The sequence below is a fragment of the Pichia membranifaciens genome (assembly GCF_001661235.1).
Source record: "Pichia membranifaciens NRRL Y-2026 unplaced genomic scaffold PICMEscaffold_3, whole genome shotgun sequence".
Classification (NCBI taxonomy): domain Eukaryota; kingdom Fungi; phylum Ascomycota; class Pichiomycetes; order Pichiales; family Pichiaceae; genus Pichia; species Pichia membranifaciens.
In genome coordinates this window covers 565,759-588,734 of record NW_017566984.1, presented here as the reverse complement: position 1 = coordinate 588,734, position 22,976 = coordinate 565,759, and the positions used below count along the sequence as shown (strand labels likewise).

The following is a 22,976-nucleotide window of genomic DNA, read 5'->3' as shown; positions in this document are numbered from 1 at the left end:
GTTTTCGCTGTTGGTCGTGGTGCTCTGGATCCCTCTCTCGCTCACTCTCTCGCTCACTCCCTCAGTATCTGGAACGAGGTGGTGAAAGGTGTTGAAAAATTTGCCCGTGTTTTACAAGTCAACTAACACAATATAGGCCTTAGATAAAGCTTTTGAAAGACTTCCAAATATCAAGTACCAATAACCATGCCAGGTGTTACTGTTAGGTATGTACCGTACCCACGAAAGCAATTATGCAGCGGAAAGAAAGCAGAAGAAACGTGAAACAACTGAAAGTAGTCAACTTCATTTATGAGACCAGAACCAAGGAAGAGTGACCATTAGACATATCAGAAATAAGGGAATGAACAAAACGAGACCTCGTGAAGCTTCTCCAATATCGGTTTTACCAGTTTAGAACATCAAATGGAACAACGATTTAGTTTACATAGACTGTGATGACATGCATACAATGCGTAGGATTAGAAGTGATTAAGGAAAATTAAACTTATGAGAACCCATTCATAGTGCACCGAAGCCAATTTGGAAAGCCAGAATACAAACCAGAAGCCAACAGAATCAAGTGATTAACAACACAAAAAGTAGACACAGATACCACTGAATATTTCAATCTTTCAAAAAGTTTTACTCACGTTTCAAAGCTATATTTTCAACTCCCCGCATAGAATAAAATTCACGAATGCAAATACTAACAACTTCTTTTTGACTTATCAAATTTTCATTAATACAGAGACGTTTCTGCACAAGAATTCATCAACGCTTACGCACAATTCTTGCAAAGACAAGGTAAGTTGGAAGTTCCAGCATACGTTGAATTAGTCAAGACCTCTGCCGGTAACGAATTACCACCACAAGATGCAGAAGGTTGGTTCTACAAGAGAGCTGCTTCTGTTGCTAGACACATCTACTTGAGAAAGACCGTTGGTATCGGTAAGCTTAACAAGGTTTACGGTGGTGCTAAAAACAGAGGTCCAAAGCCAGGTAAGCACGTCGATGCTTCCGGTTCCGTCAACAGAAGAGTTGTCCAAGCTTTAGAAAAGATCGGTGTTTTAGAACTTGCTGAAAACGGTGGTAGAAAGATCTCCGAAAACGGCCAAAGAGATTTGGACCGTATTGCTGCTCAAACTTTGGAAGCTGAGGATGACGAATAAATGTCTTATAAATAACATTATATACAATACTACCACGTTGTTTAAATAGCTAATCTCCTTTCTAATTCTAAAACAATTACAAATTTTGCAAAGTGTCCCCATCAATCAATCATCTTTCTCCCTTACTTAATTGTATGCCTAAACTTATTGCTGAGCTCTACTTGCCTTTGAAAACTTGTTGAAGTATCTTTCTCTGAAGTTATTAATACCTTCACGGTGTTCACTTCGAATAGTTTTTCCCCTGTAAGCGTCATCCCTTTTGACATACACCAACAGTCTCCTCGACCATTTATGGAAATCCTGAACCAATTCGTATATAAGCTCAAGTTGCTCGTGTTGTGGAATCATAGTTGGAATGTCGACATCATTAGCGACTGGCATCCAAAAGCATAGTCTGGATCCAGTGTCCAGTCTTTCAGCAGCAAACTGTAGTAAATCATCTAGTAAAAGATCCAATGAATACGTCTTTTTAGGCTGGATATAGTCTCTCCTCAAAAACGCTAGCTCGCCATCGATCATAACAGTTTCACGTCCTATCTTGCTGTCCGTAGTACCACAAACCTTCACACCTTCTCGAACTCCATAAGGAGGGTCGCAGACAATCGATCCGAAAGTCAAGTCTTTTCTGAAAGCATTATTAGTGAAATCCATGCAGAGAACGTCGGTGAACAATAATGGATCCTCGTAGTAATCGAAATTGTCCTTCAATCTTCTCTTTGGACCCTTACCCTTCAAAGTGAGAAAGTCTATATCCGATCCAATAGTAATGCCTCCGAATTCTGCTGCGGTGACTAGAAATGACCCCGTTCCCACAAACGGATCATAAATGAGCTCGCCAGGACGAACTTGTGCCATATTGCAGGTGAATAACGACAATTCTGCATCAAACGACGTTGTCCCAAAGTAAGGTCTCTTTTTGATATCATACTTCTCGACAGCACCCCTACTCCGTGCGCTCAAGTTGATTTGTCTTCCGAACCAGCAATGATCTGGATGATCTAGTGGAAATAAATCTGCACCCAATGAATATTGCTCTAAGATAGTAAATGTTTGATCTGGGGTTTTCATTCTAATCTTACCCTTGAAGTCCAAATACACAAATTTCTCGTACATCTTAATCTGTTCTTCCCTAGACTTTTTGCCTCCTTGAAAGGTAAGATTTTCAAACTTGAATGTGTTGAGTAGATAAGGTTTTCGAAGTTCTGCCATGTTAGACTTCACACTCTCGTGCAATTCCTCAAAAGAGTTTCCATGTCCCCACAACTCATATATCCCCTTTGACAAAATTGCCCGATCTATAAGCTTGTATGCCTCTTCGTCACTTTGCAGACTTACCATCAAAAAAGGATGTTCTTCATTGTGATTTGAAAAATCTGCCTTTATTCCGTGAAGATTAGCCAAGGACTCAAGTTCCGCTTTTCTAAAACCAGGGTGACTTTGCGCAAGAAAAATAAGATAATCTTTCATTGTTATATTTTTCTGAGTAGATGCGGTTTCCCAATCTTCCTTCAGTACTTCTCTCGGTGCTTCCCCAATTACTTTTTATTCCATTCCCCTGTCTGGCAAAATAAATTTTTCAGCTTCCATTCTCATGTCTGATTCGGACATTTCCCTTTTGGGCGGCTGTCGCGAGGAGGGGTGAACAGAATGCCATGCTACCAAGTACCAGAAAAAACCATAAATAGGGGGCGCTTCCCAGCTGACGAGAGGCCGCCGCTTTTTTGAGGGCAAATTACTCCTGCCTGCACCGAGAGTCTTCTTTTTACACAGGACAAACCAGCACACAAAGTGTTTATTTTCAATTTTACTTTATACCTGGTATATACTCCCATATTTACTTCTATAGAATTAGACAGTTAATATCAAGTTATATCAAGTTATTTTTGATCCACAGATAGCAAAGCAAACTCACAAACGAACCTCACAGATATTTCAATTGTAAACTATATTTAATATATATTCACTTATAGTTATATAGATCTGGAGTTTGTTTGACTATTATCATCTGTTTATTTACTGCAACAATATTTTTATATTACTAGGATAGTTTTAGTTATTGTCTAGCTTTATATTGCCCATAGCAGCTTGTTTCACTTGACTCTCTTCTATTGACTTTCCACCATGTCCAATTTTGAAGACGACGAAGCCTTATTCGATGACATTTATGCAGGTGATCAACCTAAAACCGTTGACACTGCGCCTTCAAATGTTACCGAAAAAGAAACTTCTCTCACACAACAACCATCAAGCTATAATAATGAAGCACAAGCCACCACCGATAATACTGGTAATGATGCAGCTGTTGGTACGGTTCCAGAAAGTGAATCGGTCAACCAAAGTGGCTCATTACAACCTTATAACAACCTTCCTTTGACCGACTCTAACTCTAGCAATACTACTGAACAACCCCAGCAGAATTTACTACCTAGTGTTAACGGACAAGGCCAAGGTCAGATTCCTGGCCAGCCTGACTATGCCACCGCGTTCCAGCAGCTGCAGCAATTCCAAATGATGCAACAGCAGCAGCAACAGCAACAGCCGGGCCAGGGGCAGATGCCAATGCATGGAATGCCTCAACTATCACAGTATCAACAGTATCAGCAATTCCAGAATCAAAACCAAAATCAAAACCAAAATCAAGGCCAAGGCCAAATTGAAAATCAAAATCAAAATCAAGGTGATGTTCAAAACCAAAACCAAACTAATGCACACATTCCTGATATCACTGAAGTTGAAGTTCCAACCAATTATAAAGATACAGTGAAGGCAGACTTGTCTAATAAGGATGTTGGAAAGCTTTTCATTGGTGGTTTGAACTGGGAAACTGACGAAGATAGATTGAAACAATACTTCGGTAAATATGGTGAGGTTCTTGAGACAAATGTCATGAGAGATAGTAGTACTGGTAAGTCCAGAGGTTTCGCCTTTTTGACCTTTGCAGCCAGTGATAGTGTTGATGCCGTTCTGAGAGAAAAGCATATTCTTGACGGTAAGTTGATTGACCCAAAGAGAGCTATCCCAAAAGATGAACAAGAAAAGGTTGGTAAGGTGTTTGTGGGTGGTATCGCAGCTGATGTCACCCCTGAAGAATTCAGAAATTATTTTGAAAAATTTGGTACTATCATTGATTCTCAGTTGATGATCAACAAAGATACTGGTAAGTCTAGAGGTTACGGTTTCGTTACCTATGATTCTGCCGAAGCAGTTGATAGGGTGACAAGAAACAATTATGTCATGTTCCACGGGAAGAAGATGGAAATCAAGAAAGCAGAACCTAGAACTCAACACCTGAGAAATCAAGGTAAAACTGCTGATGGTTCCAGCCCAATGGGTGGTAACCAGATGAACATGATGAATAACGGCGGCTACATGATGAACGGCTATGGAGACATGTCACAATATTGGCAGCAGATGCAACAGATGCAACAGATGCAGCAATATTGGATGCAAATGCAACAACAGCAGCAACAAAATCAGCAAATGTCGCCAAACTCCCAGGAAGCTCAAATCAACATGTACCAAATGGGAAATGATAATGGCAATAGCAATAACAATGATGATGATGTTCCAAACCCACAAGAGCGTGGAAACCAATACCGCGATGATGAAGAAGATTCAAGAAGCATTCCCAACTTACCATCTGGTCCTAAAAAATTCAGGGAAAAAGGTTCAGGAGGCAGTTCAGGAGACCGTGACCGGGATCGGGACAGAGATCGGGATCGTGGAAATGGTGGAAACGGTGGTAGCCGTTTTAACGAGAGAAGAAGTGGTGGTGGTGGCGGCGGTAATGGAGGTGGTAGTAGAAGAAGCGGAAAGTACAGAAGTGGAAGAAGGAACAACTACCATCCATATCGCAGATCGTAAATGAGTTGATGAAAGGCTACTCATATTGCTACAAATGTATATAGGTGATATATATACGCATGAGTGTATGTATGATGTGTATGTTCTGGCATGAATAATCGTTTTTCTAATATACTTCCTTTTTATGTTTCACTGGAATTGTTGCAAGATATCGTTTTGACAGCTCCGATGGATTTTTCCTCCCTCCGAAAAATAAAAAAAAGATATTCTCGCTATGGCTGAAAAAATTCACAGCTAAAAAAATTTTATCAAATTATATTTTTTAGGTATAAAAAGTATCTATATAACTTATTTTATTCCTGAACTTTTCTATTGAAATACTAGCTATCAAGTATTCTATATTTGTCAAATATTACAACCATTCAAGAAAACAAGATGTCTAGTGACGAAGAAGACACAGTTGATATTTGGTCGTCTTTAGTAGCGAACAATGGCGTGAATGGATCATCAGATGAGGATTCTGATGACAGCGGAAGCGACAATGAAACAGGAGCTATTCAAGATGAAATAATTTCGTCCGATGAAGAGGATGAAGACGAAGAAAGTAAAAAGCCGAAAAAGAAGCAAAAGACGGGTGTTAAAAAAGCTGCTGATAAGCTTGATTTCCCGTTATTGGAAATTGAAGATGATGGTAATGATAAATCTGCTGCCAATGCGCATGAAGAAGATATGTACTTTATTAATCAAGAACAAGCACAACAAGGTAAAGCCAAGAATAAAGGATCCTTTGCATCTTTTGGACTGTCTAAAGTTGTTATTTCAAATATCGGGAAAAAGGGATATAGGCAACCTACTCCAATTCAGAGAAAAACAATTCCATTAATCATGCAAAACCGTGATGTGGTGGGTATGGCTAGAACTGGTAGTGGTAAGACTGCTGCTTTCCTATTGCCATTGATCGAAAGGTTGAAGACACACAGTGCCAAAATCGGTATTCGTGCTATCATTCTATCGCCTTCAAGAGAGTTGGCCAGTCAAACACACAAGCAGTTTAAAGAGTTCAGTAAGGGAACGGACTTGAGAAGTTTGTTGCTCATTGGTGGTGACTCCCTTGAAAATCAGTTTGGAGCTATGGTGAACAATCCTGATGTTGTTATTGCCACACCGGGTCGTTTCTTGCACTTGAAGGTCGAAATGAGATTGGATCTATCGAGTATTGAATTCATGATTTACGACGAAGCTGATAGATTGTTTGAAATGGGATTTGCCGAACAGTTGAATGAGTTGTTGGCAAGTTTACCTGAAAAGAGACAGAGTATGTTGTTTTCGGCTACACTACCAAGAAACTTGATCGACTTTGCGAAGGCTGGGTTGGTCAATCCTGTGCTAGTGAGGTTAGATGCAGAGACGAAGATCAGTGAAAATTTGGAGATGTGTTTTTTCAGCGTAAAGAAGAATGAGAGGGAGGCCAATTTGTTGTCGATTTTACAAGATGTTATCAAGATGCCATCTGCAACCAAGGAACAGTTGGAGAAGTTGACGGATGCAAACGATAGATTTAACGATTCGGACAGTGATAGTGAGAATGAAAACAATGTGAAAAACAGGAAGAGAAAGGCTCCCAAGAAGAAGGTCAAGATGCCGAAGGCCAACGAATTACCAACTGAGCATTCCACGATTGTTTTCGTTCCTACGCGTCATCATGTGGAGTACATCACCAACATATTGAAAGCAGCAAATTATGCGGTGTCCTATATCTATGGGTCTCTTGACCAGCATGCCAGAAGACAGCAGCTACAGAATTTCCGCATGGGATTAAGTTCTGTGATGGTTGTCACTGACGTTGCTGCGAGAGGTATCGATATTCCTGTGCTTGCTAATGTGATCAACTACTCGTTGCCATCATCTTCTAAAATTTTCATTCACCGTGTGGGTAGAACTGCAAGAGCCGGTAATAAAGGTTGGGCATACTCTATTGTGAGTGAGCAGGAACTTCCATATTTATTGGACTTGGAGATTTTCTTGGGACGTAAGATTCTGTTGACCAAGATGCAAGATAAGAAGGTGGAGCTTTTGCAGAAGAGGTACGAGGAACAGCACGGAAGCTTACAAGGATTTGAAGGGCCAAAGGTCTCTTATACTAAGAGAATGGTCTTGGGCAGTATTCCTAGGCTCCTGGTCGAGACTATGGAAGACTTGTACGAGACGATTTTGAGACACAACTTTGACATCCGGACTATCAGAGCTGTTTGTGAGAAGGCTGAAAAGTTGTACATGAGATCGAGGCAGCCTGCATCACAGGAGTCAATGCGTAGATCGAAGGAATTGGTGAGTGTTGGCTGGGACGAGCAGAACCTTGTGTTCGGGAAGAACCTCGAGACGGAGAAGAACGACTTCTTGGCGAAGTTGCAGAACCGGATAAACAAGGAGACTGTGTTTGAGTTCGGCAAAAGGGACGACGGTCTCATCGATTTGATGAACAAGAGACGGAAGCAGATTGCTCCTGCGCAGGCGAAGCAGAAGGAGAGAAGAGCTTTGTTGGAGAAAGAGAGAATGCTTGGTCTTTCGCACACGTTGGAAGACGAGATGTTGAAGGGGGACAATGGCGACAACGAGGAGGTTGGGTTTGCCGTGAACGAGGAGGAGTTGCTGAGAGACTTCGAGGACGGAGACGAGGTGTTGAGCGGGGCGGGCAAGCGCAAGAGTTACAAGGACCCGAACTTCTACATGTCGTACTACGCGCCACGGAATGTGATCCAGGACCAGCAGCTGGCGATCGACAACAACGGCGGGCACGGGAACTTCGTGGCGGAGGCCAGCAAGGCGGCCTTCGACATCGATGCCGAGGACGACAAGGTGCAGATGCAGAGACAGGGTCCCCGGGTTGTGTGGGAGAAAAACAAGTTTGTGCGCAAGCAGGACGACCGCAAGTTCATCATCAGCGAGAGCGGCCAGCGCATCCCTGCGAGCTTCCGGTCCGGCAAGTACGAGGAGTGGAAGGAGAAGAACCGCGTGGGCAGCTACAAGGTGGGCGGCGCTGAGAAGAGCGATGGCGCCGGCGCTGCCTTCGACAGCAAGTTGAACGGCAGCCGCATCGGCGGCCGGTTCAAGCATCACGGCGAGAAGGCGCCTAAGCTGCCCCGCAAGGGCCGTGACGACTACGACCGCCAGATGGACAAGGTCAAGAAGGCCGTTGAGAAAGGAGTTAAGGTCCGCGGCTACGTCGGCAAGGGCGCCGGTCGCAACGAGATCCGCGACAGCGAAACCATCCGCAAGCAGCGGGAGCAGAAGGACAGACGCCGTGAGAAGAACTCCCGCCCGACCCACAAGAGGCGCAAATAACCGCCCTACCTGTGCACTTTTGTATAGAATAAAAACAATAACACCAGAACCCTGTACTACATGCCCACCTGTGAGGCCAGTCTTCCGCGGCCCTAACTCCTTCTCCGCGCCTCCAACCACCGCCAGAGCTATCGCCGCGTGGCTGACGTAACGGGGGTGCGATTGGCTGGCCCCGGCTGGCCCCGGAGTGCGACATGGGCCGAACAGGGGGTGCGGCGCGCAGCGGCACCCAGTGCGGGCGGGCCCAAGAGGGGAAGCGAGGCAGGCAGCGAGCCGGGGGGCGAGCCGGAGAGCGAGCCGGAGGGCGATGGGGCGAAGACGCGGAGAGCGACACGAAGACCGGGTGCCGCGAAAAATGGAGCCGAGACCGGGGGAGAAGGCGGAGGAGTTGAGGCCGGGCGGAGACGAAGGAAGGGCTGTTGCAGATAACCAGGTCGGCGGTGTTGTGGCGATGTGGCGACGAGTGCGGTATAACCGTGTAGCCGGTTACAGCCCTGTGGCAGCCATATGGGGGAGCGTTCATTCGACGAACGGGGGGTCGTGCGGCAGCTGGTGCAGCAGCGGCAGCAGAGGGGCAGGAGGAGGTAGTGCCGACACCAGGTGGTGGTCTGCGGCAACCGTGGTGTGGGTCGGCCGTCACTGGAGCGGCCGGGAGGGGAAGCAGGGTGTTGTGTCGACAAGGGCCCGCTGGCGGAGCCGCCGGGGGTGATCAGGGGCGCCGGGGCCCGGGCAGGCTGCGGAGCGGGGCAGGGGGCGGCGGAGGCCGGGCGGAATCCGATGGGGCGGGGGCGGTCGCGGGGTGGCGGAGTCCGGCTGCGGGGTGGTTTTTCGCCGGGACGGGGGGTTTTGGTGGGGTGCTGCGGTGGAGTCCGAGCAAACGGCGTGGGTGTGCCCGGCCTGCTCGCGGGGCGGGAGGGGGTCCCACCGGGGGAGTCAACAGGGTAGTTTTCCAATTTCGGTTTTTGCACGCCCCAGGGAGCCCTGGCGGGCTGTATATATATGGAGGCTTTTCTTCCTTCTTTCCTGGGGGCCGGGAGGCACGCAACCCCATGCGATGTTGTGGCAGGGACACTCCTGCACGGTTTGTTGGTCCTGGCAGGAAAGAGCGTCTGCAGAGAGCCCAGCACCAGCGCACACCCCACCCAGAAAAGCTACTGCCCACCCACCCCATGATGATGGACCACCCTTCCCGGTCGTTGCCTGTGCCTGTGCTGCACCCCGGCGCCGGCAGCACCCCGGCACCCCCACACGCACTCCCACACCCACGCACAGTCCTCACCACCACGTCCTACTGCCCCATCAAGGACATCGCCGTCATGCACAACCGGTTCTTCCCCGACACGTTCCCGAACACCCTCACCACGACCACGCTGCAGAGCCGCAGGACCGCGTCGAAACTGCCTGCCCTCTATGACAGCGGCAGTGGGAGCACCCCCGGCAGCACGGAAAACCCGCTGTCTCCCTCATGCAGGTCCTCGTCTGTGTCCGGAGCCTCGTCCCCACCCCAAACTCCGAACGCCGGCTCCGCCGCTGCCCCCCAAAGCACATCTGCCGAGCTCCCGGCGCCAGTCAGCCCCGCTGCTCCTGCAGGCCCTAACTCCGTTGCCAGCACAAACTCCAGCACCAAGCTGAAGCTCAAGTTGACCAACCAGTTCTTCAACGAGAAGTCCGACATCAAGCCCTGGCTACAGAGCAGGTTGAGCTCCTTGGGCATCAACATCGTCATCGAGCGCTCCGACGACACGAAGATCGTGTTCAAGTGCAAATACTCCTTCTCCCAGCCACTGGGGTCCTCATCCAGTACCTCTGGTGCTGCCAATAGCCCCAGCAACAGAAAGAAAAAGTTCTGCCCCTTTAGAATCAGAGCAAATTACTCAATAAGACTCAAGCACTGGAGTCTGGTCATTGTCAACGACTCCCACAACCACCCGCTTCCCTTGGTGAACATCGAGGACGTTCAGGACAAACTTTCAGAAAGACATAATACAGACTGTAACAATAGCACTGACAACACCAGTCATAACAATGCTGAGAATGGCAATAATTACACACACTCTCCAAATTCCACCATTGATGCCGCAGAGGAGGAGAGGCAGCATCCAACGAAAAGAGTGAAGCGGTCGAAATCTAGCAGCAGAATCGCCCTTTCCCCGCTACCACTTCCTCCATCGACGACCATCAGTGCTGCTGCCCAAGACGGCAGCAGTGTTCCCATTCCGCAAAAGACGTCTCCGATGTTGACTCTATCATCGGAAATGACGCGTAAGTCATCAGGGAGTGTGGATTCCTTATTGAACACCGAGAACAACAGCAGCAGCAACATACCAAACAAGCTTCCTCCTCTAACGTCCTGCACACAGCTGCCAGCCAATAACATGGACTACCACCTTCGCCAGCCACATTTTCTCCAACCCCAGCACTTGGATCCTGCCTATAGAATCCAGGTAAAAAGAATCGAAGATACCCTCAAGGGGTTGGAGAAAATCGACTCGATAACGGAAGACTCGAAGGAGAAGATTTTCAGTAACGTTCTTTCGGTGCTAAACAACTCGATCTCGGAAGCGGCAAAGCCGGCTGTTACTGTTTTGGCATCGCCTCTCTCACTAGCACACTCAAACTCCTCCGCTGCCTCCTCCTCCTCCTCCTCCTTGTCCTCATCCTCCTCCATCCCCGCATTCAACCTTGGCAAATTAATAGAAAACCCTCCCTCGCTGCATAGTCCTTCTCTCGGATCCTCGTCGACGCATCAGTCGTTCAAATACACCCCGGCACCACTACACACACACATCTTCGACTCTTCCAGCCAGGCATCGGCTCCTCTATCCACGTATCCCCATGCGTCAGGAAAGTTCGGAGAGACGATCATTCTCCCAAGCTTGGACGTGTTAAAGCGGGGTCTAGACAACAACGCAGATTTAGACAACCACGCGAAACCACACAACAATCATCTGACCATTTCGTTAGGGTACAACAACGGTATCGGTAAAGAATATACATAACGGGCCTCTATCTTCTCTTTTTTTCTTCTTCTTGAGCTTTTCACCCTTTGCCTGTCCTCATTCATAGAGCTCTTCTTCCGGCAACTTTTACTATCGCATTTATACTTTGACTTTTTCTTCTTTTTGTATTTGATACATATACATACTATACATATCTTTTGTACTAATAACATTGTTAGCATAGAAACTGTATACTCTATTGCTTTTTGGCTTTTGGACTTGGGAAAGTACTTCTAATGTACAGCAGATAACACGGAAACGAGATCACCCCCCTACGACTCGTCACTTCGGAAAACGTTCTTGCACTCGAGACACACGTAGAACAACACCATCGACGTGTCCTTACGCCTCTGTTGACTCTGGAAAAACACACACTCGTTGTTGTGGCACTTTGGACAGATCTTGTCCGACCGCGGGAGCTTCGGGTCCGACCCGATGTCGTCCACCACACCAGCAGTCTCACCGATGTTCGTAATCAACTCGTGTCTGTACACGCACGCAGAGTCCGCGAGCTCCGAATACGAGCAGTTTCTGCACTGGTAGAGAAGTCTCCTGTTCGCCTTGTCCTCCTTCGGGTAAAGCATGTTGTTGCATTCTGCACAGAACTTGAATGACATGGCCGGCTGTCTTTTCGGTTGCTGTCTTGTGCTGTTCCCTGTTCCTGCCCCTCTGGTTGCTCCTGTCCTCTTTCTGTTGCAACAACGCCCTGCTATTCTCCGCCATCCTCCTCCTCTTCTTCCTCTTCATCTCCACCACCAAACCTCCAAATTCATGCAGCGACTCGCCGCCACGACACCTTTAGCTGTTGTACTGGCTCACCGGCCGATGTCTGTGTACGCGCACACGGGTCCGCGACAGTTGTGCCCCATACATTACGGCGGGTCCTACTGCACTCGATTTTTCTCGCTTTTCTCACACCTTTTTTTGGAATTTTCAAGTCGTCGAGGCCAAGACGGATTAGACAGTTAAACCCCATTCAGGATTAGAGCTAGGGCAATTGAAGTTCCGGCCGGTTGTCTCGTCAGTCCTAACACAGCACACACGCAACAGCACACCATGTACGCCTCCTTGAGAACCACCACCGTCAGATCTGCGCTACGATTCTCGTCTGTCTCGGCGAAGAGATGCTCCAGCCCAATAGTCGTGAGATTCAACTCGACTGAGGCTGCGCCAGTCCAGGCTGCTGTGGACCCAAAGATCCAATCCATTGTCGACTCGATCTCCACACTCACCCTTGTTGAAACCTCGTCTTTGATCAAAGCTTTAAAATCGCAGCTTGATATCCCAGATATGGCTTTCCCCGTCGGCGGTGCAGCTGCTGCTCCAGCAGCTCCAGCTGAGGCGGAGGCTTCTGCCGAGGACGCTGCTCCTGCTGCAGCCGAGAAGACCATTTTCAACGTCAAGTTGGAGAGCTTCGATGCCAAGACCAAGGCCAAGGTCATCAAGGAAGTCAAGGGCTTGCTCGGCTTATCGCTTGTCGACTCCAAGAAGTTCGTCGAAGCCGCTCCAAAGGTCTTAAAGGAAAACGTCGCCAAAGAAGACGCAGAAAAGATCAAGACGACCCTAGAAGGTTTGGGTGCCAAGGTCTCTTTAGAATAGGCGATTTCCGTAGCGCATTTCACTTCCTTGTATATAACCTCTATATATCTATACTCCATGTTAACTCTCTTGCAAGCTAGTTAGAAAAGAAAGAAAAAAATTGGAATTAAAGAGCGTAAAATAGGTATGAGAAGCTCAACGTGCCGCCTATAGAATGTGGACCTTGTTGACTTCCTTCAATCTATTGTTCAAGTCGTCAAGAAAGTGGTCTAGATCATCCTTCTTGAACTCGCTTTCGATCTTATCGTAACTGTATAAATCTTTTCTTAGTGGAATCTTGTATTTTTCAGGGACTTTGTCATCTACCCCTACTGATTTAATGGTTCTATCTGCCTCTTCTCTGTTCTTTTCGTTGTGGCTTACTCTCGGTCTGTCATTCTCATCAAAACAGGGTGAGTCCAACAACGCCATGTTCAATTGCTTCTCCAACCCGTCAATGAAGATCTCCATCGACGAAATTGCGAGTTTCCAATTTTCCAAGCATAGCTGGTGATCAGATTGTCTTTTGATTATTCTGCTTCTCATATTTTCATTGAACAACTTTTTCATAGCCTTGCAATGGATCATCAAACTACCAGTCATGTAGCTGGGCTTTTTCTTGTCCATATTCTCAACCCTTTCATAACATTCGCAAATTTGATCGTTCAATTCGTTACCTATATATGGTGACATCAATTTATGACTATTGACACTTCTCTTGTCCTTCGTTTTGCCGGAATTCGTAGACGATGAGCTGATGATTTTATAAAATAGCCTCGAAATAGCACTGTTTCCCGGTCTCGAGCTTGATCCTGTATCCAACAAGTCGTGGGCAGCAGATAGTCGTGGCATTTCAACTCCCATAAGCTTTTCCGACTCAGAATATAAGGAGAGAGAGGATGCACTTGATGCAGGTGATTCTTGTGTGCTTTTCACCCGAGAGTTTGCGTTCGGTGAAGACATGGTTGGCTTGGGCTCAGCCTTATCTGTTGTCGGGTCGCTATTTTCTTTACCGTTCTTAGCAGTATCTTCCCCAAAAACATCTGAAACACTTCTACGAGTTTTCCAAAAATTCTTGTACCTATTACTGGTTCGTAATGTTTGTGATGTCTGGCTCTGAGGGTGACCTGGTTTAGGTGCAGAGTGGATTGGTTCAGAGTCCGCTCCCTCCAAATTGGTACGTGCGTCGTCATCCTCATCACCTTGGTTTTCTGGTTGCATTATGGGCTCTAGCTAGTGACCTTATCGAGCAATGAAATGGTTATTTGAAAGATCTTCTTTCTTTCACAAAGTTAATCCAATCAATTTGATATATTATTGATGCTTTCGCCGGGCAGGATATACAAAAAGGGCAATTAATCTTGGGCCGCGTACTTTGCCAATTCATGTTCCCGCAGCAGAGTTACTTAATTCGGTCACTGGGGGGAAAGGTGAAGAAAAAATGAGAGAATGAGGTTTTATGCTGAAACAGATATCTGTAGTTGAAGGGTAGGTAAAGCTGAAGAGGTACAAGTAGTGAAAAAGAGTAGAAAACCTAGAGATTGAAAAAAAAGGGGGCAGAAGTATTATATAGAAAAAGCCATGGTAGTAAAATTATAGCCCTACGAGTTTGTGTTTTGATTCATATTTAGTGTCTGGTAATGTTTGTTTGATGTCGTGGGGTTCATGATGCAGAAGAAAGGCAATTAGAATTCGGTAAAATACTTTGCATATGGGTCTTCGCAAGAAATACCATAATCTAGCTGTTCTTCAGGATAGTGGTCGAATAAACTTGTGTCACCAACGCCCGCTGTAATTGGTGGCTCGTAAGGCGTCTCGATGTCTTTCAATAATAACTTTTCCCACACAACTTCGCTGAACCAAGGGTGATCCCGGATGTCGCAAGGACCGTTTTGCAAATTACCCAATCTTCTTGTCAAATCTGAAGTAATCAACTTGGACAACAAGTCCACTGCCTCGTGGTGGAAATGTGAAGGATAGTGAACCTTGCATGCCAGGATCTTTTCGTAAGTTTTCATTGGGGTCTGGTCATAGAAAGGGGTATATCCAGCCAACATTTCAAAAATCAAGATACCCAAAGACCACCAGTCAACACTCTTGTTGTAAGGCTTTGTTGTGATGACCTCGGGAGCAATGTAATCGGGCGTACCACAAAGAGTCCAAGTGACGGTCTGGACTTCTTTGGCGAAACCGAAGTCGGTCAACTTGATGTGGCCGTTACGGTCTAAAAGGATGTTTTCTGGTTTCAAGTCTCTGTAAATGATGTTGTGGGAGTGTAGATACTCCAAGGCAAGGATGACCTCTGCGGCATAAAACTTGGCTACCGGGTTAGGGAAGCGCTGCGACTTCCGCAATAAAGAGAAGAGTTCTCCTCCCTCGATGTAGTCCATCACCATAAACAGGTTTTTGCTGTCCTGGAAAGTCCCCCACATTCTGATCAAAAAGGGGTGTTCGACCAACTTGAGCATTCTTCTCTCGTCATTCGTGTGCTCGACCTGTTTCATCTTGATCACCTGGTACTTCTTCAACACCTTGATCGCGTAGTACCGGTGGTTGTGTACGGACCTGACCAAGTGGACCCGACCAAAGGAGCCTGTGCCCAAGGTCCGCATGATCTGGAAGTCCTTCAACGAGTACTTTCCCTTTGAGGTGGTCTGTCTGCGGGGAAGGAGGCTCTGCCCAACGAACTTCTTGTGGAGCGCCTGGTAGTTCGGCTGGATGATGGCCTGGTAGGACGGCATGCGCTGCAAGTATTCCAACTGGCCCTGCTCCTCCGGAGTCAGCTCGATGCGAGACGAGTACACAGGAACGCCGTGTTCATCCACCTGTGGTGCCTGGGCGTATTGTTGGTGGTATTGCGCCTGTGCTTGTGCCTGTGCTTGCGCCTGAGCCTGTGCTTGCGCTTGCGCCTGGGCCATCTGCGCTGCGTGCACATGTGCTTGCACTTGCGCCTGCGTTAGCTGTGCAGCATGGGCGTGGGCATCGCCAGCAGGACTGTACTGTGTTGCTGCATGAGATGCTTGGTCGTGCTGGTTTGGGTACGCCTGTTGGTAGTGCAGCTGGCCCGGAGTTGAGGTCTGCCCGTGCTGCTGCTCGGTCTGCAACTGCAATTGTGGCTGCTGCTGGTTCTGGTTCTGGTTCTGCTCCTGGTCCTGGTTTTGCAACTGGTTGAAGTCCAACGACACAGACTGCCGGGAGTTGTGGAGAAGGTGATACTGCTGTTGCATGTTGTCCATTTTGGGGTCGTCGCCTACGGAGACACGGTGCTGCCAGAGGGGTCAATTGTGGGCGATTCGGAGTGCTGACAACGGCCTGGAAAAAAAAACGGCTCGTGGGTGTCTAAGTAGCTTCCCAGTGACCAGCGTGGACCTCCGACACTTCCATCCCAGATATAAGCCTGTCCGGCCATATGCTGTGTGTAGTAGATCTGTAGCAGCAGCTGGTCGGGAGCAATCGCAGCCAATTTGCAGCAGCGGGGGGCGGGGGTGAAGCGCCGACGCGTCGGCAGCGGCCGCCACTAAAGGTGTTGAGGTTTCTGGCGACGGAGGAGTGCTGGAAAAATTTTCAAGGTATGTAGAGCAAAAGGGGAAGATGAGATACAGAAGGGAGTCTGGGGGGTCGTGAAGAAGGCCTTAAGCGAGATAGCCAGTGTTCAGTATCAAAGTCAACATGTCGCAGGAGATACTCACGCAGAAACAGGTTGAAACGGCCAGAAAGTACGATCTTTCGGCCCGGTTTTTCGACTTCTTGGACAGACATTTGATCTACCCGTTGTTGGATAATCTAGTCACAATCTATGATGAGAAGGAGATCGACCAGATGGAGTTCGACATCCTCAAGGACACATACATGATCAAGCTTTTGCGGGACCTCTACTTGAACTTGCATCCGGAGGCGGAGGATCTTCCAGAGGAGATTTTGAAGAAGGAGAATGAGGTGATTGCGAAGTTGGTTCCATTGAACGAGTCGACAAAGAAGACGTTGGACATCTTGTGCAGCAAGGAGGTGCAGGAGAACTTGAAACAGGACAAGTACTCGAACCGGGACTTGATCAAGTCGCACGGGATCGACGACAAGAAGATTCTGGAGTTGTACGAGTTTGGTAAGCTGCAGTACAACAGGGGCGACTACGTGATGGCGTCGGACTTGTTGAACAACTTCAAGCTATTGTCGACGAACCAGGAGTTGATTTTGAACGCGACGTGCGGTAAGTTTGTCAGTGACATAATGAGCGGCGACTGGGCGGAGGCCAAGAACGAGATGTCGAAGCTGAGAGAGGTGACGGACAACAGAAACTACCAGGGCTCCTCGCTGGAGCAGTTGAAACTAAGAAACTGGCTCATCCACAACTCGCTGTTCATCTTCTTCAACGAGAAGGAGTTGAAGGAGCAGCTTGCCAACAAGGAGACGTGCAGCCAGCTCTTGCAGATGAACGAGATCTTCATCTCGTCGTCGTACTTGTCGACCATCGAGGCCTCGTGTCCGTGGATCCTCAGATACATAATCTCCTCCGTGCTATACACAAAAGACTACAGAAGACTGAGAGATTTGATCCGGGCGGTCGACATCGAGTCGTACGAGTTCGAGGACCCGTTCACCCAGTTGATCGACGCCTTGTTCATCAAGTTCAACTTCAGCCAGCTGGGCGACATTTTCGAAAACATCAAGATTCTCACAGAAACAGACTTCTTCATCAACCACCTCGACCAGAAACAGCTCTTGAAGAACATCGTCGAGCTCATCCTCAGAAACGTGTTGAAGATTTACAAGACCTTGAGTGTCTCCAACTTCAAGGCCCACTTCATCAACGGCATAAGCGACGAGCTCTTCAACGAGATCGTCGAGTCCAACAACGACATCTCCCTCGATGCATCCAGCAACACCCTCAGCTTGAAAAAAGACAAGAACGATCCGTACTTCCAAGTGTACGAGAGAACCAAGGCTCTCTCTTTCAAATCGACGCAATTTCTCAACAATGCTTTCGGCAAAGACCTATGATCGACCATCTATATAAATTACGTATTCACACCTATATTTTAATGGCAGTAGTAAACAACAGTAAGCGTGTAACTATCTAGCGTCTGTGGGAGGAAACTATATACAGCAGGAGGATCGTGCTCCTCCGAGTCCACCACTACTCTCTTGGCACAAACTCGAAATTCGTCGTTTGTCTGTTGAAGCCGTTGGTGTGGCTCTTGAACCTCGGCTTGAGCTCGAGGTCCGCCTCGTTCTCAAAAAAGTTCTCCTTGCAGATCTGCACCGTTTCCCTGAACTTCGCCTCGCCGTTCTCCTTCGAGGAGATCACCTTTTCCATGTTTTTCTTCGTCAAAGGGTCCGCCTCGAGGCCCTGAAGCTCCAACCGAGCAACAACCTTCGCCATGTACCAGAACATCATCTCCCTGTCCGTGTTGTCCACCATCTCGAGAGCCACCTGCGGCGCGTTGTCGCCGTAGCGGGGCTCCAGCTTCAGCATACGCGTGAAACCCGACGCACGGTTGGCGTATCGTTCTATGAACTCGCTCGTCATCTTCTCGATCGTTATATCCTGGTTGTAGAGCTTCCCGTACAGCAGGTGCTTCCACTCCTTCAACGCCTCCGGCCTGGTGCTGTGTTTTTTCGACTTGATGATGAGGTTTTCCACATAGTTGGCCGTCAACTTGGCCTTTGCAGGGGTCGTGGTTATGTGTTCGTACTGGATGAGCGAGGACACGAGGTTCCTGACGGTGTGTTTCACCTGTTTTGCGTTTCTTCCAAGAGTCATCGTGGCCTGTTTTTCGCTGTCTCTGCCCGGTTCTCCTGCTCCTGTTCCTGCTTTTGTCTCCGTCTTTACCTCTTCCACCTCCATACCTGTCCGTCACCGTCTTCTTTCCCCATATGAAAAGAAGACAGCACTGGAAGCGAGAAGACAAACTGCCTTCCGCGCGCCGGGTAACTTTTGCGCCGATCGGTTCCCCGAGGTTTTTTCCCAGAGTGGGGGGTCCCTATTGGAAGACATGAAAAGACAGGACAAGGGGAGGCCAGACCAGGAGGAAGAGGAAGACGGGAGCAGGCATTGAGGCGGCGGAGTCTTGTTTGGCACAGAGTCGAAGAACACAGCAGCAGGGATGGCAGGAATTACACACGGAGTGCTCACAGGGGTGCTGGTGACGAGCGGGCTGGCGTACTTGACGGCCCGGCAGTTTGAAAACAACGCAGGCACGATCAAGCGGGAGATCGGCCAGTGCATCGACATTGCGGAGCACAAGCAGGAGGCGGTTCCGCACGTGAGTAACGTGCGGACGTACTACTCGAGCAGCGTGGTCGAGGGGGCGAAGGACCTGTGGAACGAGGAGGTGATTGGCGCAGTGAACTGGTGGTACGGTCTGAAGGTGGGCAGCCGGCTGATGGCTGCGATCTCGGATGCGTTCAAGTAGCGGTGGTGTCCATACACCGATGTATAGGTTGTTTACGGGCGAACAATGCGAATTATTTATTACTGTTCTACTTGAGCTTGCGGGCGGCGCCGGGGCCGCTAGGGCCGGTGGAGCCGCCTCTGGCGGCGTCCCTGGCGGCGTACCACTTGGCGATGAGCGACTCGTGGTAGAGGTCGATGAGCCGGGCAAAGAGGGCGCCGAAGAGCGCCAGCAGGACCTGGAGCGGCCACCACGAGCGGGGGCCGAAGCCGAGGCTGAAGCAGTTGAGCACCCAGCCGATGAGGTCGGTGTGGATGTAGGTGGTGCCGGCGTGGAGCTGGCGGAGGACGATGTCGGCGCAGTCGTCGACGGAGATGGGCTTGCTGCTGCCCTCGACGTCGGCGGTGATCGACGGCTTGGTGAGGTTCTCCTCGGCGTAGCCCTCGCTGGCGAAGTTGCCCGGGAAGACGGTTGTGACCCGGATGCCGTGGTACTTGAGCTCGTGGCGGAGCGTGTCGCCGAGCGCCTTGAGCGCCGCCTTCAGCGGCGCGTACTGCGAGTACCCGATGAAGGAGTAGAACGCCACGGACGACGACAGGATCACAACGTGCTTCTCGCGGTCCGTGCCGGCGTCCCTCGGGTCTGCGTCGAGCACCATGGCGGGCACGAGCGCGTGCAGCAGGTACAGACACGTCTTGTAGTTGATGTCGATGCCTGCGTCGAGCTCTGCCAGCGAGAGGTCGCCGAAGAGCTTGGGCACCGACGACCCTGCGCAGCAGAACACCACGTCCGGGTCGATCATCTCCTTGCGCAGAAACCCCCGCAGCTGCTCCACCTGCCCCGCGTCCGAGAGGTCCACTGCGTACGCAAGCGTGAACTGGTCTGCGTGCCGCTTGTCCTGCTCGTGCTGTGCTGCCAGCTGCTCGAGCCTGTCCTTTGACCGTGCCAGCACCACGAGGTTGGCGCCGCGGGCGTGCAGCTTGTCTGCGAGCGACCGTCCGAGGCCCTGCGACGCCCCGGACACCACGACGATGCGGTTGAACACTTCGAAGCCCATTGCGGTGTATACACGGTTGCATCTACACAAGTACAAATCCGCCACAAGAACACTACGTGGCCAATTTGCCTCCCAGAGCCACCTGGTGAGGAAAACCACCCTGCATTCATGTCATGTTCCGCAGCTCGCGGGCGCGCGCCATCATAGTGTGCTGGAGGTCCTTGCGCAGACCCAGCATGAAGAGCAGCTCGAAGAGCACCAAGTAGGGTGCCAACACGAGGGGCTGGACCGGGTTGTCCAGCACGGCGGGGCTGCGGTGCTCGTAGTGGAAGTGGCCGAAGAACTGCAGCGCCCACGACACAACGTGGACGGCCGCCGCCGCCGCAAGGACGGCGCCGCTGCTGTAGCGGGCGTAGAGCGAGCCGGCCACCAGGCCGATGGCGGCCAGAGCCGCCGACGCGGCGGCGCCGGCCGCAGCGTCGAGCAGCACGTAGTAGAGGGCGTAGACGCCGATGACGGGCCAGGTGAGTCCGAGCGGGTGCACGAGCACGAGTGCCGTGGCAAGGATGAGCGGGATGCAGTAGAGGTGGATGCGCACGTTGCGGCTGTCCATGTGGTAGGCCTTGTAGTAGGCCAATTGGAAGGGGAGGTCGAGGAGCTTCATGTCTGGCTTGCGGCGGATCGTGGAGCGGGGGAGGGTGCTGCCCAGCGGAACCAGAGTAGCAGCACAGCACAAGCAGGCCTGCTGCAGCTTGTTTTCGGGCACCTATCCAGAGCACCAGCACCAGGCCTTCGCTCGGCATATGCACCGGGGCTTCGGTTTGGGTGGCGCGGGTGCGGGGAGTGGGACGAGGAAGGCAGCAGGAGGAGGAGGCAAGAGGGAAACAGGTGATGAAAGGACAGACGGGGGCAGAGGACGAGGGCAAAAGACGGGCCACGGGGCGCAGTGGGGCACGGGGCAGACAGACAGACACGGAAACAGAGCAGCAGGATGTCGAAGACCAGCATTGAGGACTTGCAGGAGCAGATCAACGACCTCAAGTCGCAGGTGGTGAAGCAGCGGGCAATCATCGCCAAGACGGCGCAGCAGATGCTCAGCATGCAGGTGAAGGACACGAAGCAGCACATGGACTCGATCCCAGACCCGCTGGGGCTCGGCGGGGCTGGAAAGGCGGGCGGCGGGGCGGCCGGGGCGGCGGCAGCGGTGGACACGGCGGACTTCGCCACGAACGAGGACCTCGTGCAGCTCGTGGGCGAGTTGCAGGGCCAGTTGAACCTGCTCGAGCAGAAGTCGGTGCTCCGGACGGTGAACTCGCACCAGCACCGGGACAGCGACGTGCTCTTGGCGTTGCCGAACCTCGACGGCGACATGCCGGCCAGCGAGGTGTTCCCGCACTCGGTGGCGGAGTTCGTGAACCTGGGCGACGACGTGGTGGTGCAGCTGTGCAAGTTCTACCAGTTGCTGCCGCCCACGCTCGAGGAGCGGGCCCGGATGCAGGCGTTTGTCGAGGGCAAGATCGCCAGTCCGAACGAGCCGCTCAACGGCGACTACGAGCCGCCCGCAGACGACTACCCGCCCGAGACGCTGGCCGAGCTCTTTGTGGAGCTCGCCAACTTCATCGGCGTGTCGCACATCAAGAAGAGAGAGGACTGAGCGGCGTCCTGCGTTCGAGCTGTATACTGTCTAAAGAAATAACCGTTGCGTTCAAGGGTCCGCCTCCTCCGGCGCCGGAGGCGGCGCCGCCTTCTCCAGGTGCACAAACGCGTCGCCGATGAACTCGTGCAAGTTGCTCGTGAGCATCGCCCGGCCGTACTTCTCGTACGCCAGCCGCCCGGCCCGCCGCGTCGTCGTGCACCCGCCAAGACACGCCAGCGACACCACCTGCTCGTCCGTGAGCGTGTCCGGCGTCTCGTACAACCCCCGCCGGTACGCCCCGGTGCCCCAGCAGAGGAACGCCCCGACCATCCCCGTCAACGAGTCGCCCTGCCCGCCCACCCGCTTCAAGCTGCCCGGGTCGCCGCACCGCAACACCTCGCCGCCGTGGTAGCACACCTTGTCCACCGTGCCCTTCTGGATGATCGTGCAGCGCAGCGTCCGGCAGAGTTCGCCAAGCGCCCGGTCGCTGTCCGGCCCGTCCACAGACACCCCGAACGCGTCCGCTAGCCGCTGGAACTCCACCACGTTCGGCGTGAGCACGATGTTCGGGTTCCCGGAGCCCTGCACAAGGCCCTGCAGCCGCTTGTTCACGCTCAAGTGGTACAACGCGTCCGCGTCGAGAATCACCGCCACGTCCTTGCGCTCCGCCTTCGCCAACACGTGCTCCAGGATCGCCAGCAGGAACTCCTTCATCTGCCCGTCGTTGCGCCCTATTCCGGGCCCGACAATCAGCACGTCCACCCGGCTCACGAGCCCGACTATCTTCTCCATCTGCGCCGCCATCACCTCCTCCGCCGACCCGCTGCCCTGCTTCACCCTCATCCGCACGCTCTCCGAGTCCAACAGGTACGGATGCACCATCAAGTCCGGCGAGTAACTCTTGATCACCGGCGCCGCCGCCTGCTCGCAAACCACGTGCACGAGGTCCACCCCGGAGAGCATTGCTGAGTGCGCACTGAAGTACGGGGCTCCCGTGTAGTCCTCACACCCGCCTATCACCGCAAGCTTGCCCAATTGGCCCTTGTGAAACGATGGAAGAAGCGGCGGCAAGAGGTT

General features: G+C 50.8%; 15 protein-coding genes across 15 annotated transcripts; 8 read left to right on the top strand and 7 right to left on the bottom strand.

Moving 5' to 3' along the window:
- Window positions 1–186: 186 nt before the first annotated feature.
- PICMEDRAFT_11476 (hypothetical protein) lies at window positions 187–1,151 on the top strand (the record flags this gene model as incomplete). Its single annotated transcript, XM_019159803.1, has 2 exons — window positions 187–206; window positions 731–1,151. 2 exons carry the CDS (start codon window positions 187–189, stop codon window positions 1,149–1,151), a joined length of 441 nt encoding a protein of 146 aa, XP_019017594.1.
- Window positions 1,152–1,295: 144 nt separating this feature from the next.
- On the bottom strand, window positions 1,296–2,618 carry PICMEDRAFT_72548 (hypothetical protein; the record flags this gene model as incomplete). Its single annotated transcript, XM_019164231.1, has 1 exon — window positions 1,296–2,618. The coding sequence occupies one exon, from the start codon at window positions 2,616–2,618 to the stop codon at window positions 1,296–1,298; it is 1,323 nt and encodes a 440-aa protein (XP_019017593.1).
- A 282-nt stretch (window positions 2,619–2,900) lies between these two features.
- Window positions 2,901–5,149, top strand: PICMEDRAFT_16356 (hypothetical protein). Its single transcript, XM_019161178.1, has one exon. It carries the CDS (start codon window positions 3,273–3,275, stop codon window positions 5,013–5,015), a length of 1,743 nt encoding a protein of 580 aa, XP_019017592.1. The 5' UTR covers window positions 2,901–3,272; the 3' UTR covers window positions 5,016–5,149.
- A 188-nt stretch (window positions 5,150–5,337) lies between these two features.
- Window positions 5,338–8,413, top strand: PICMEDRAFT_16355 (hypothetical protein). Its single transcript, XM_019161177.1, has one exon. The coding sequence runs from the start codon at window positions 5,391–5,393 to the stop codon at window positions 8,295–8,297; it is 2,907 nt and encodes a 968-aa protein (XP_019017591.1). The 5' UTR covers window positions 5,338–5,390; the 3' UTR covers window positions 8,298–8,413.
- A 774-nt stretch (window positions 8,414–9,187) lies between these two features.
- Window positions 9,188–11,432, top strand: PICMEDRAFT_130637 (hypothetical protein). The gene has a single exon (XM_019160007.1). The coding sequence runs from the start codon at window positions 9,347–9,349 to the stop codon at window positions 11,294–11,296; it is 1,950 nt and encodes a 649-aa protein (XP_019017590.1). The 5' UTR covers window positions 9,188–9,346; the 3' UTR covers window positions 11,297–11,432.
- Window positions 11,433–11,568: 136 nt separating this feature from the next.
- PICMEDRAFT_33542 (hypothetical protein) lies at window positions 11,569–11,913 on the bottom strand (the record flags this gene model as incomplete). The annotated part of the gene is made up of 1 exon (XM_019162828.1): window positions 11,569–11,913. The coding sequence occupies one exon, from the start codon at window positions 11,911–11,913 to the stop codon at window positions 11,569–11,571; it is 345 nt and encodes a 114-aa protein (XP_019017589.1).
- Window positions 11,914–12,352: 439 nt separating this feature from the next.
- Window positions 12,353–12,895, top strand: PICMEDRAFT_58775 (hypothetical protein; the record flags this gene model as incomplete). The annotated part of the gene is made up of 1 exon (XM_019163318.1): window positions 12,353–12,895. One exon carries the CDS (start codon window positions 12,353–12,355, stop codon window positions 12,893–12,895), a length of 543 nt encoding a protein of 180 aa, XP_019017588.1.
- A 147-nt stretch (window positions 12,896–13,042) lies between these two features.
- Window positions 13,043–14,239, bottom strand: PICMEDRAFT_77525 (hypothetical protein; the record flags this gene model as incomplete). Its single annotated transcript, XM_019164954.1, has 1 exon — window positions 13,043–14,239. The coding sequence occupies exon 1, from the start codon at window positions 14,093–14,095 to the stop codon at window positions 13,043–13,045; it is 1,053 nt and encodes a 350-aa protein (XP_019017587.1). The 5' UTR covers window positions 14,096–14,239.
- A 50-nt stretch (window positions 14,240–14,289) lies between these two features.
- On the bottom strand, window positions 14,290–16,199 carry PICMEDRAFT_16352 (hypothetical protein). Its single transcript, XM_019161176.1, has one exon. The coding sequence runs from the start codon at window positions 16,108–16,110 to the stop codon at window positions 14,560–14,562; it is 1,551 nt and encodes a 516-aa protein (XP_019017586.1). The 5' UTR covers window positions 16,111–16,199; the 3' UTR covers window positions 14,290–14,559.
- A 344-nt stretch (window positions 16,200–16,543) lies between these two features.
- On the top strand, window positions 16,544–17,872 carry PICMEDRAFT_72541 (hypothetical protein; the record flags this gene model as incomplete). The annotated part of the gene is made up of 1 exon (XM_019164230.1): window positions 16,544–17,872. One exon carries the CDS (start codon window positions 16,544–16,546, stop codon window positions 17,870–17,872), a length of 1,329 nt encoding a protein of 442 aa, XP_019017585.1.
- A 136-nt stretch (window positions 17,873–18,008) lies between these two features.
- On the bottom strand, window positions 18,009–18,635 carry PICMEDRAFT_72540 (hypothetical protein; the record flags this gene model as incomplete). Its single annotated transcript, XM_019164229.1, has 1 exon — window positions 18,009–18,635. One exon carries the CDS (start codon window positions 18,633–18,635, stop codon window positions 18,009–18,011), a length of 627 nt encoding a protein of 208 aa, XP_019017584.1.
- A 343-nt stretch (window positions 18,636–18,978) lies between these two features.
- PICMEDRAFT_72539 (hypothetical protein) lies at window positions 18,979–19,287 on the top strand (the record flags this gene model as incomplete). Its single annotated transcript, XM_019164228.1, has 1 exon — window positions 18,979–19,287. One exon carries the CDS (start codon window positions 18,979–18,981, stop codon window positions 19,285–19,287), a length of 309 nt encoding a protein of 102 aa, XP_019017583.1.
- A 33-nt stretch (window positions 19,288–19,320) lies between these two features.
- Window positions 19,321–20,656, bottom strand: PICMEDRAFT_130412 (hypothetical protein). Its single transcript, XM_019160003.1, has 2 exons — window positions 20,512–20,656; window positions 19,321–20,447 (listed from the first exon to the last, which is right to left on the bottom strand). The coding sequence occupies exon 2, from the start codon at window positions 20,321–20,323 to the stop codon at window positions 19,355–19,357; it is 969 nt and encodes a 322-aa protein (XP_019017582.1). The 5' UTR covers window positions 20,324–20,447; window positions 20,512–20,656; the 3' UTR covers window positions 19,321–19,354.
- Window positions 20,657–21,254: 598 nt separating this feature from the next.
- PICMEDRAFT_72537 (hypothetical protein) lies at window positions 21,255–21,917 on the top strand (the record flags this gene model as incomplete). Its single annotated transcript, XM_019164227.1, has 1 exon — window positions 21,255–21,917. The coding sequence occupies one exon, from the start codon at window positions 21,255–21,257 to the stop codon at window positions 21,915–21,917; it is 663 nt and encodes a 220-aa protein (XP_019017581.1).
- A 105-nt stretch (window positions 21,918–22,022) lies between these two features.
- PICMEDRAFT_21701 (hypothetical protein) lies at window positions 22,023–22,973 on the bottom strand (the record flags this gene model as incomplete). Its single annotated transcript, XM_019162218.1, has 1 exon — window positions 22,023–22,973. A coding segment is annotated over one exon (951 nt), but the record flags the coding sequence as incomplete, so codon positions are not given.
- Window positions 22,974–22,976: the final 3 nt, after the last annotated feature.

Coding starts and splice junctions, on each gene's coding strand:
- PICMEDRAFT_16356 (XM_019161178.1), top strand. CDS start 3,273: ATGTCCAATTTTGAAGACGACGAAGCCTTATTCGATGACATTTATGCA.
- PICMEDRAFT_16355 (XM_019161177.1), top strand. CDS start 5,391: ATGTCTAGTGACGAAGAAGACACAGTTGATATTTGGTCGTCTTTAGTA.
- PICMEDRAFT_130637 (XM_019160007.1), top strand. CDS start 9,347: ATGCGATGTTGTGGCAGGGACACTCCTGCACGGTTTGTTGGTCCTGGC.
- PICMEDRAFT_16352 (XM_019161176.1), bottom strand. CDS start 16,110: ATGGACAACATGCAACAGCAGTATCACCTTCTCCACAACTCCCGGCAG.
- PICMEDRAFT_130412 (XM_019160003.1), bottom strand. CDS start 20,323: ATGGGCTTCGAAGTGTTCAACCGCATCGTCGTGGTGTCCGGGGCGTCG.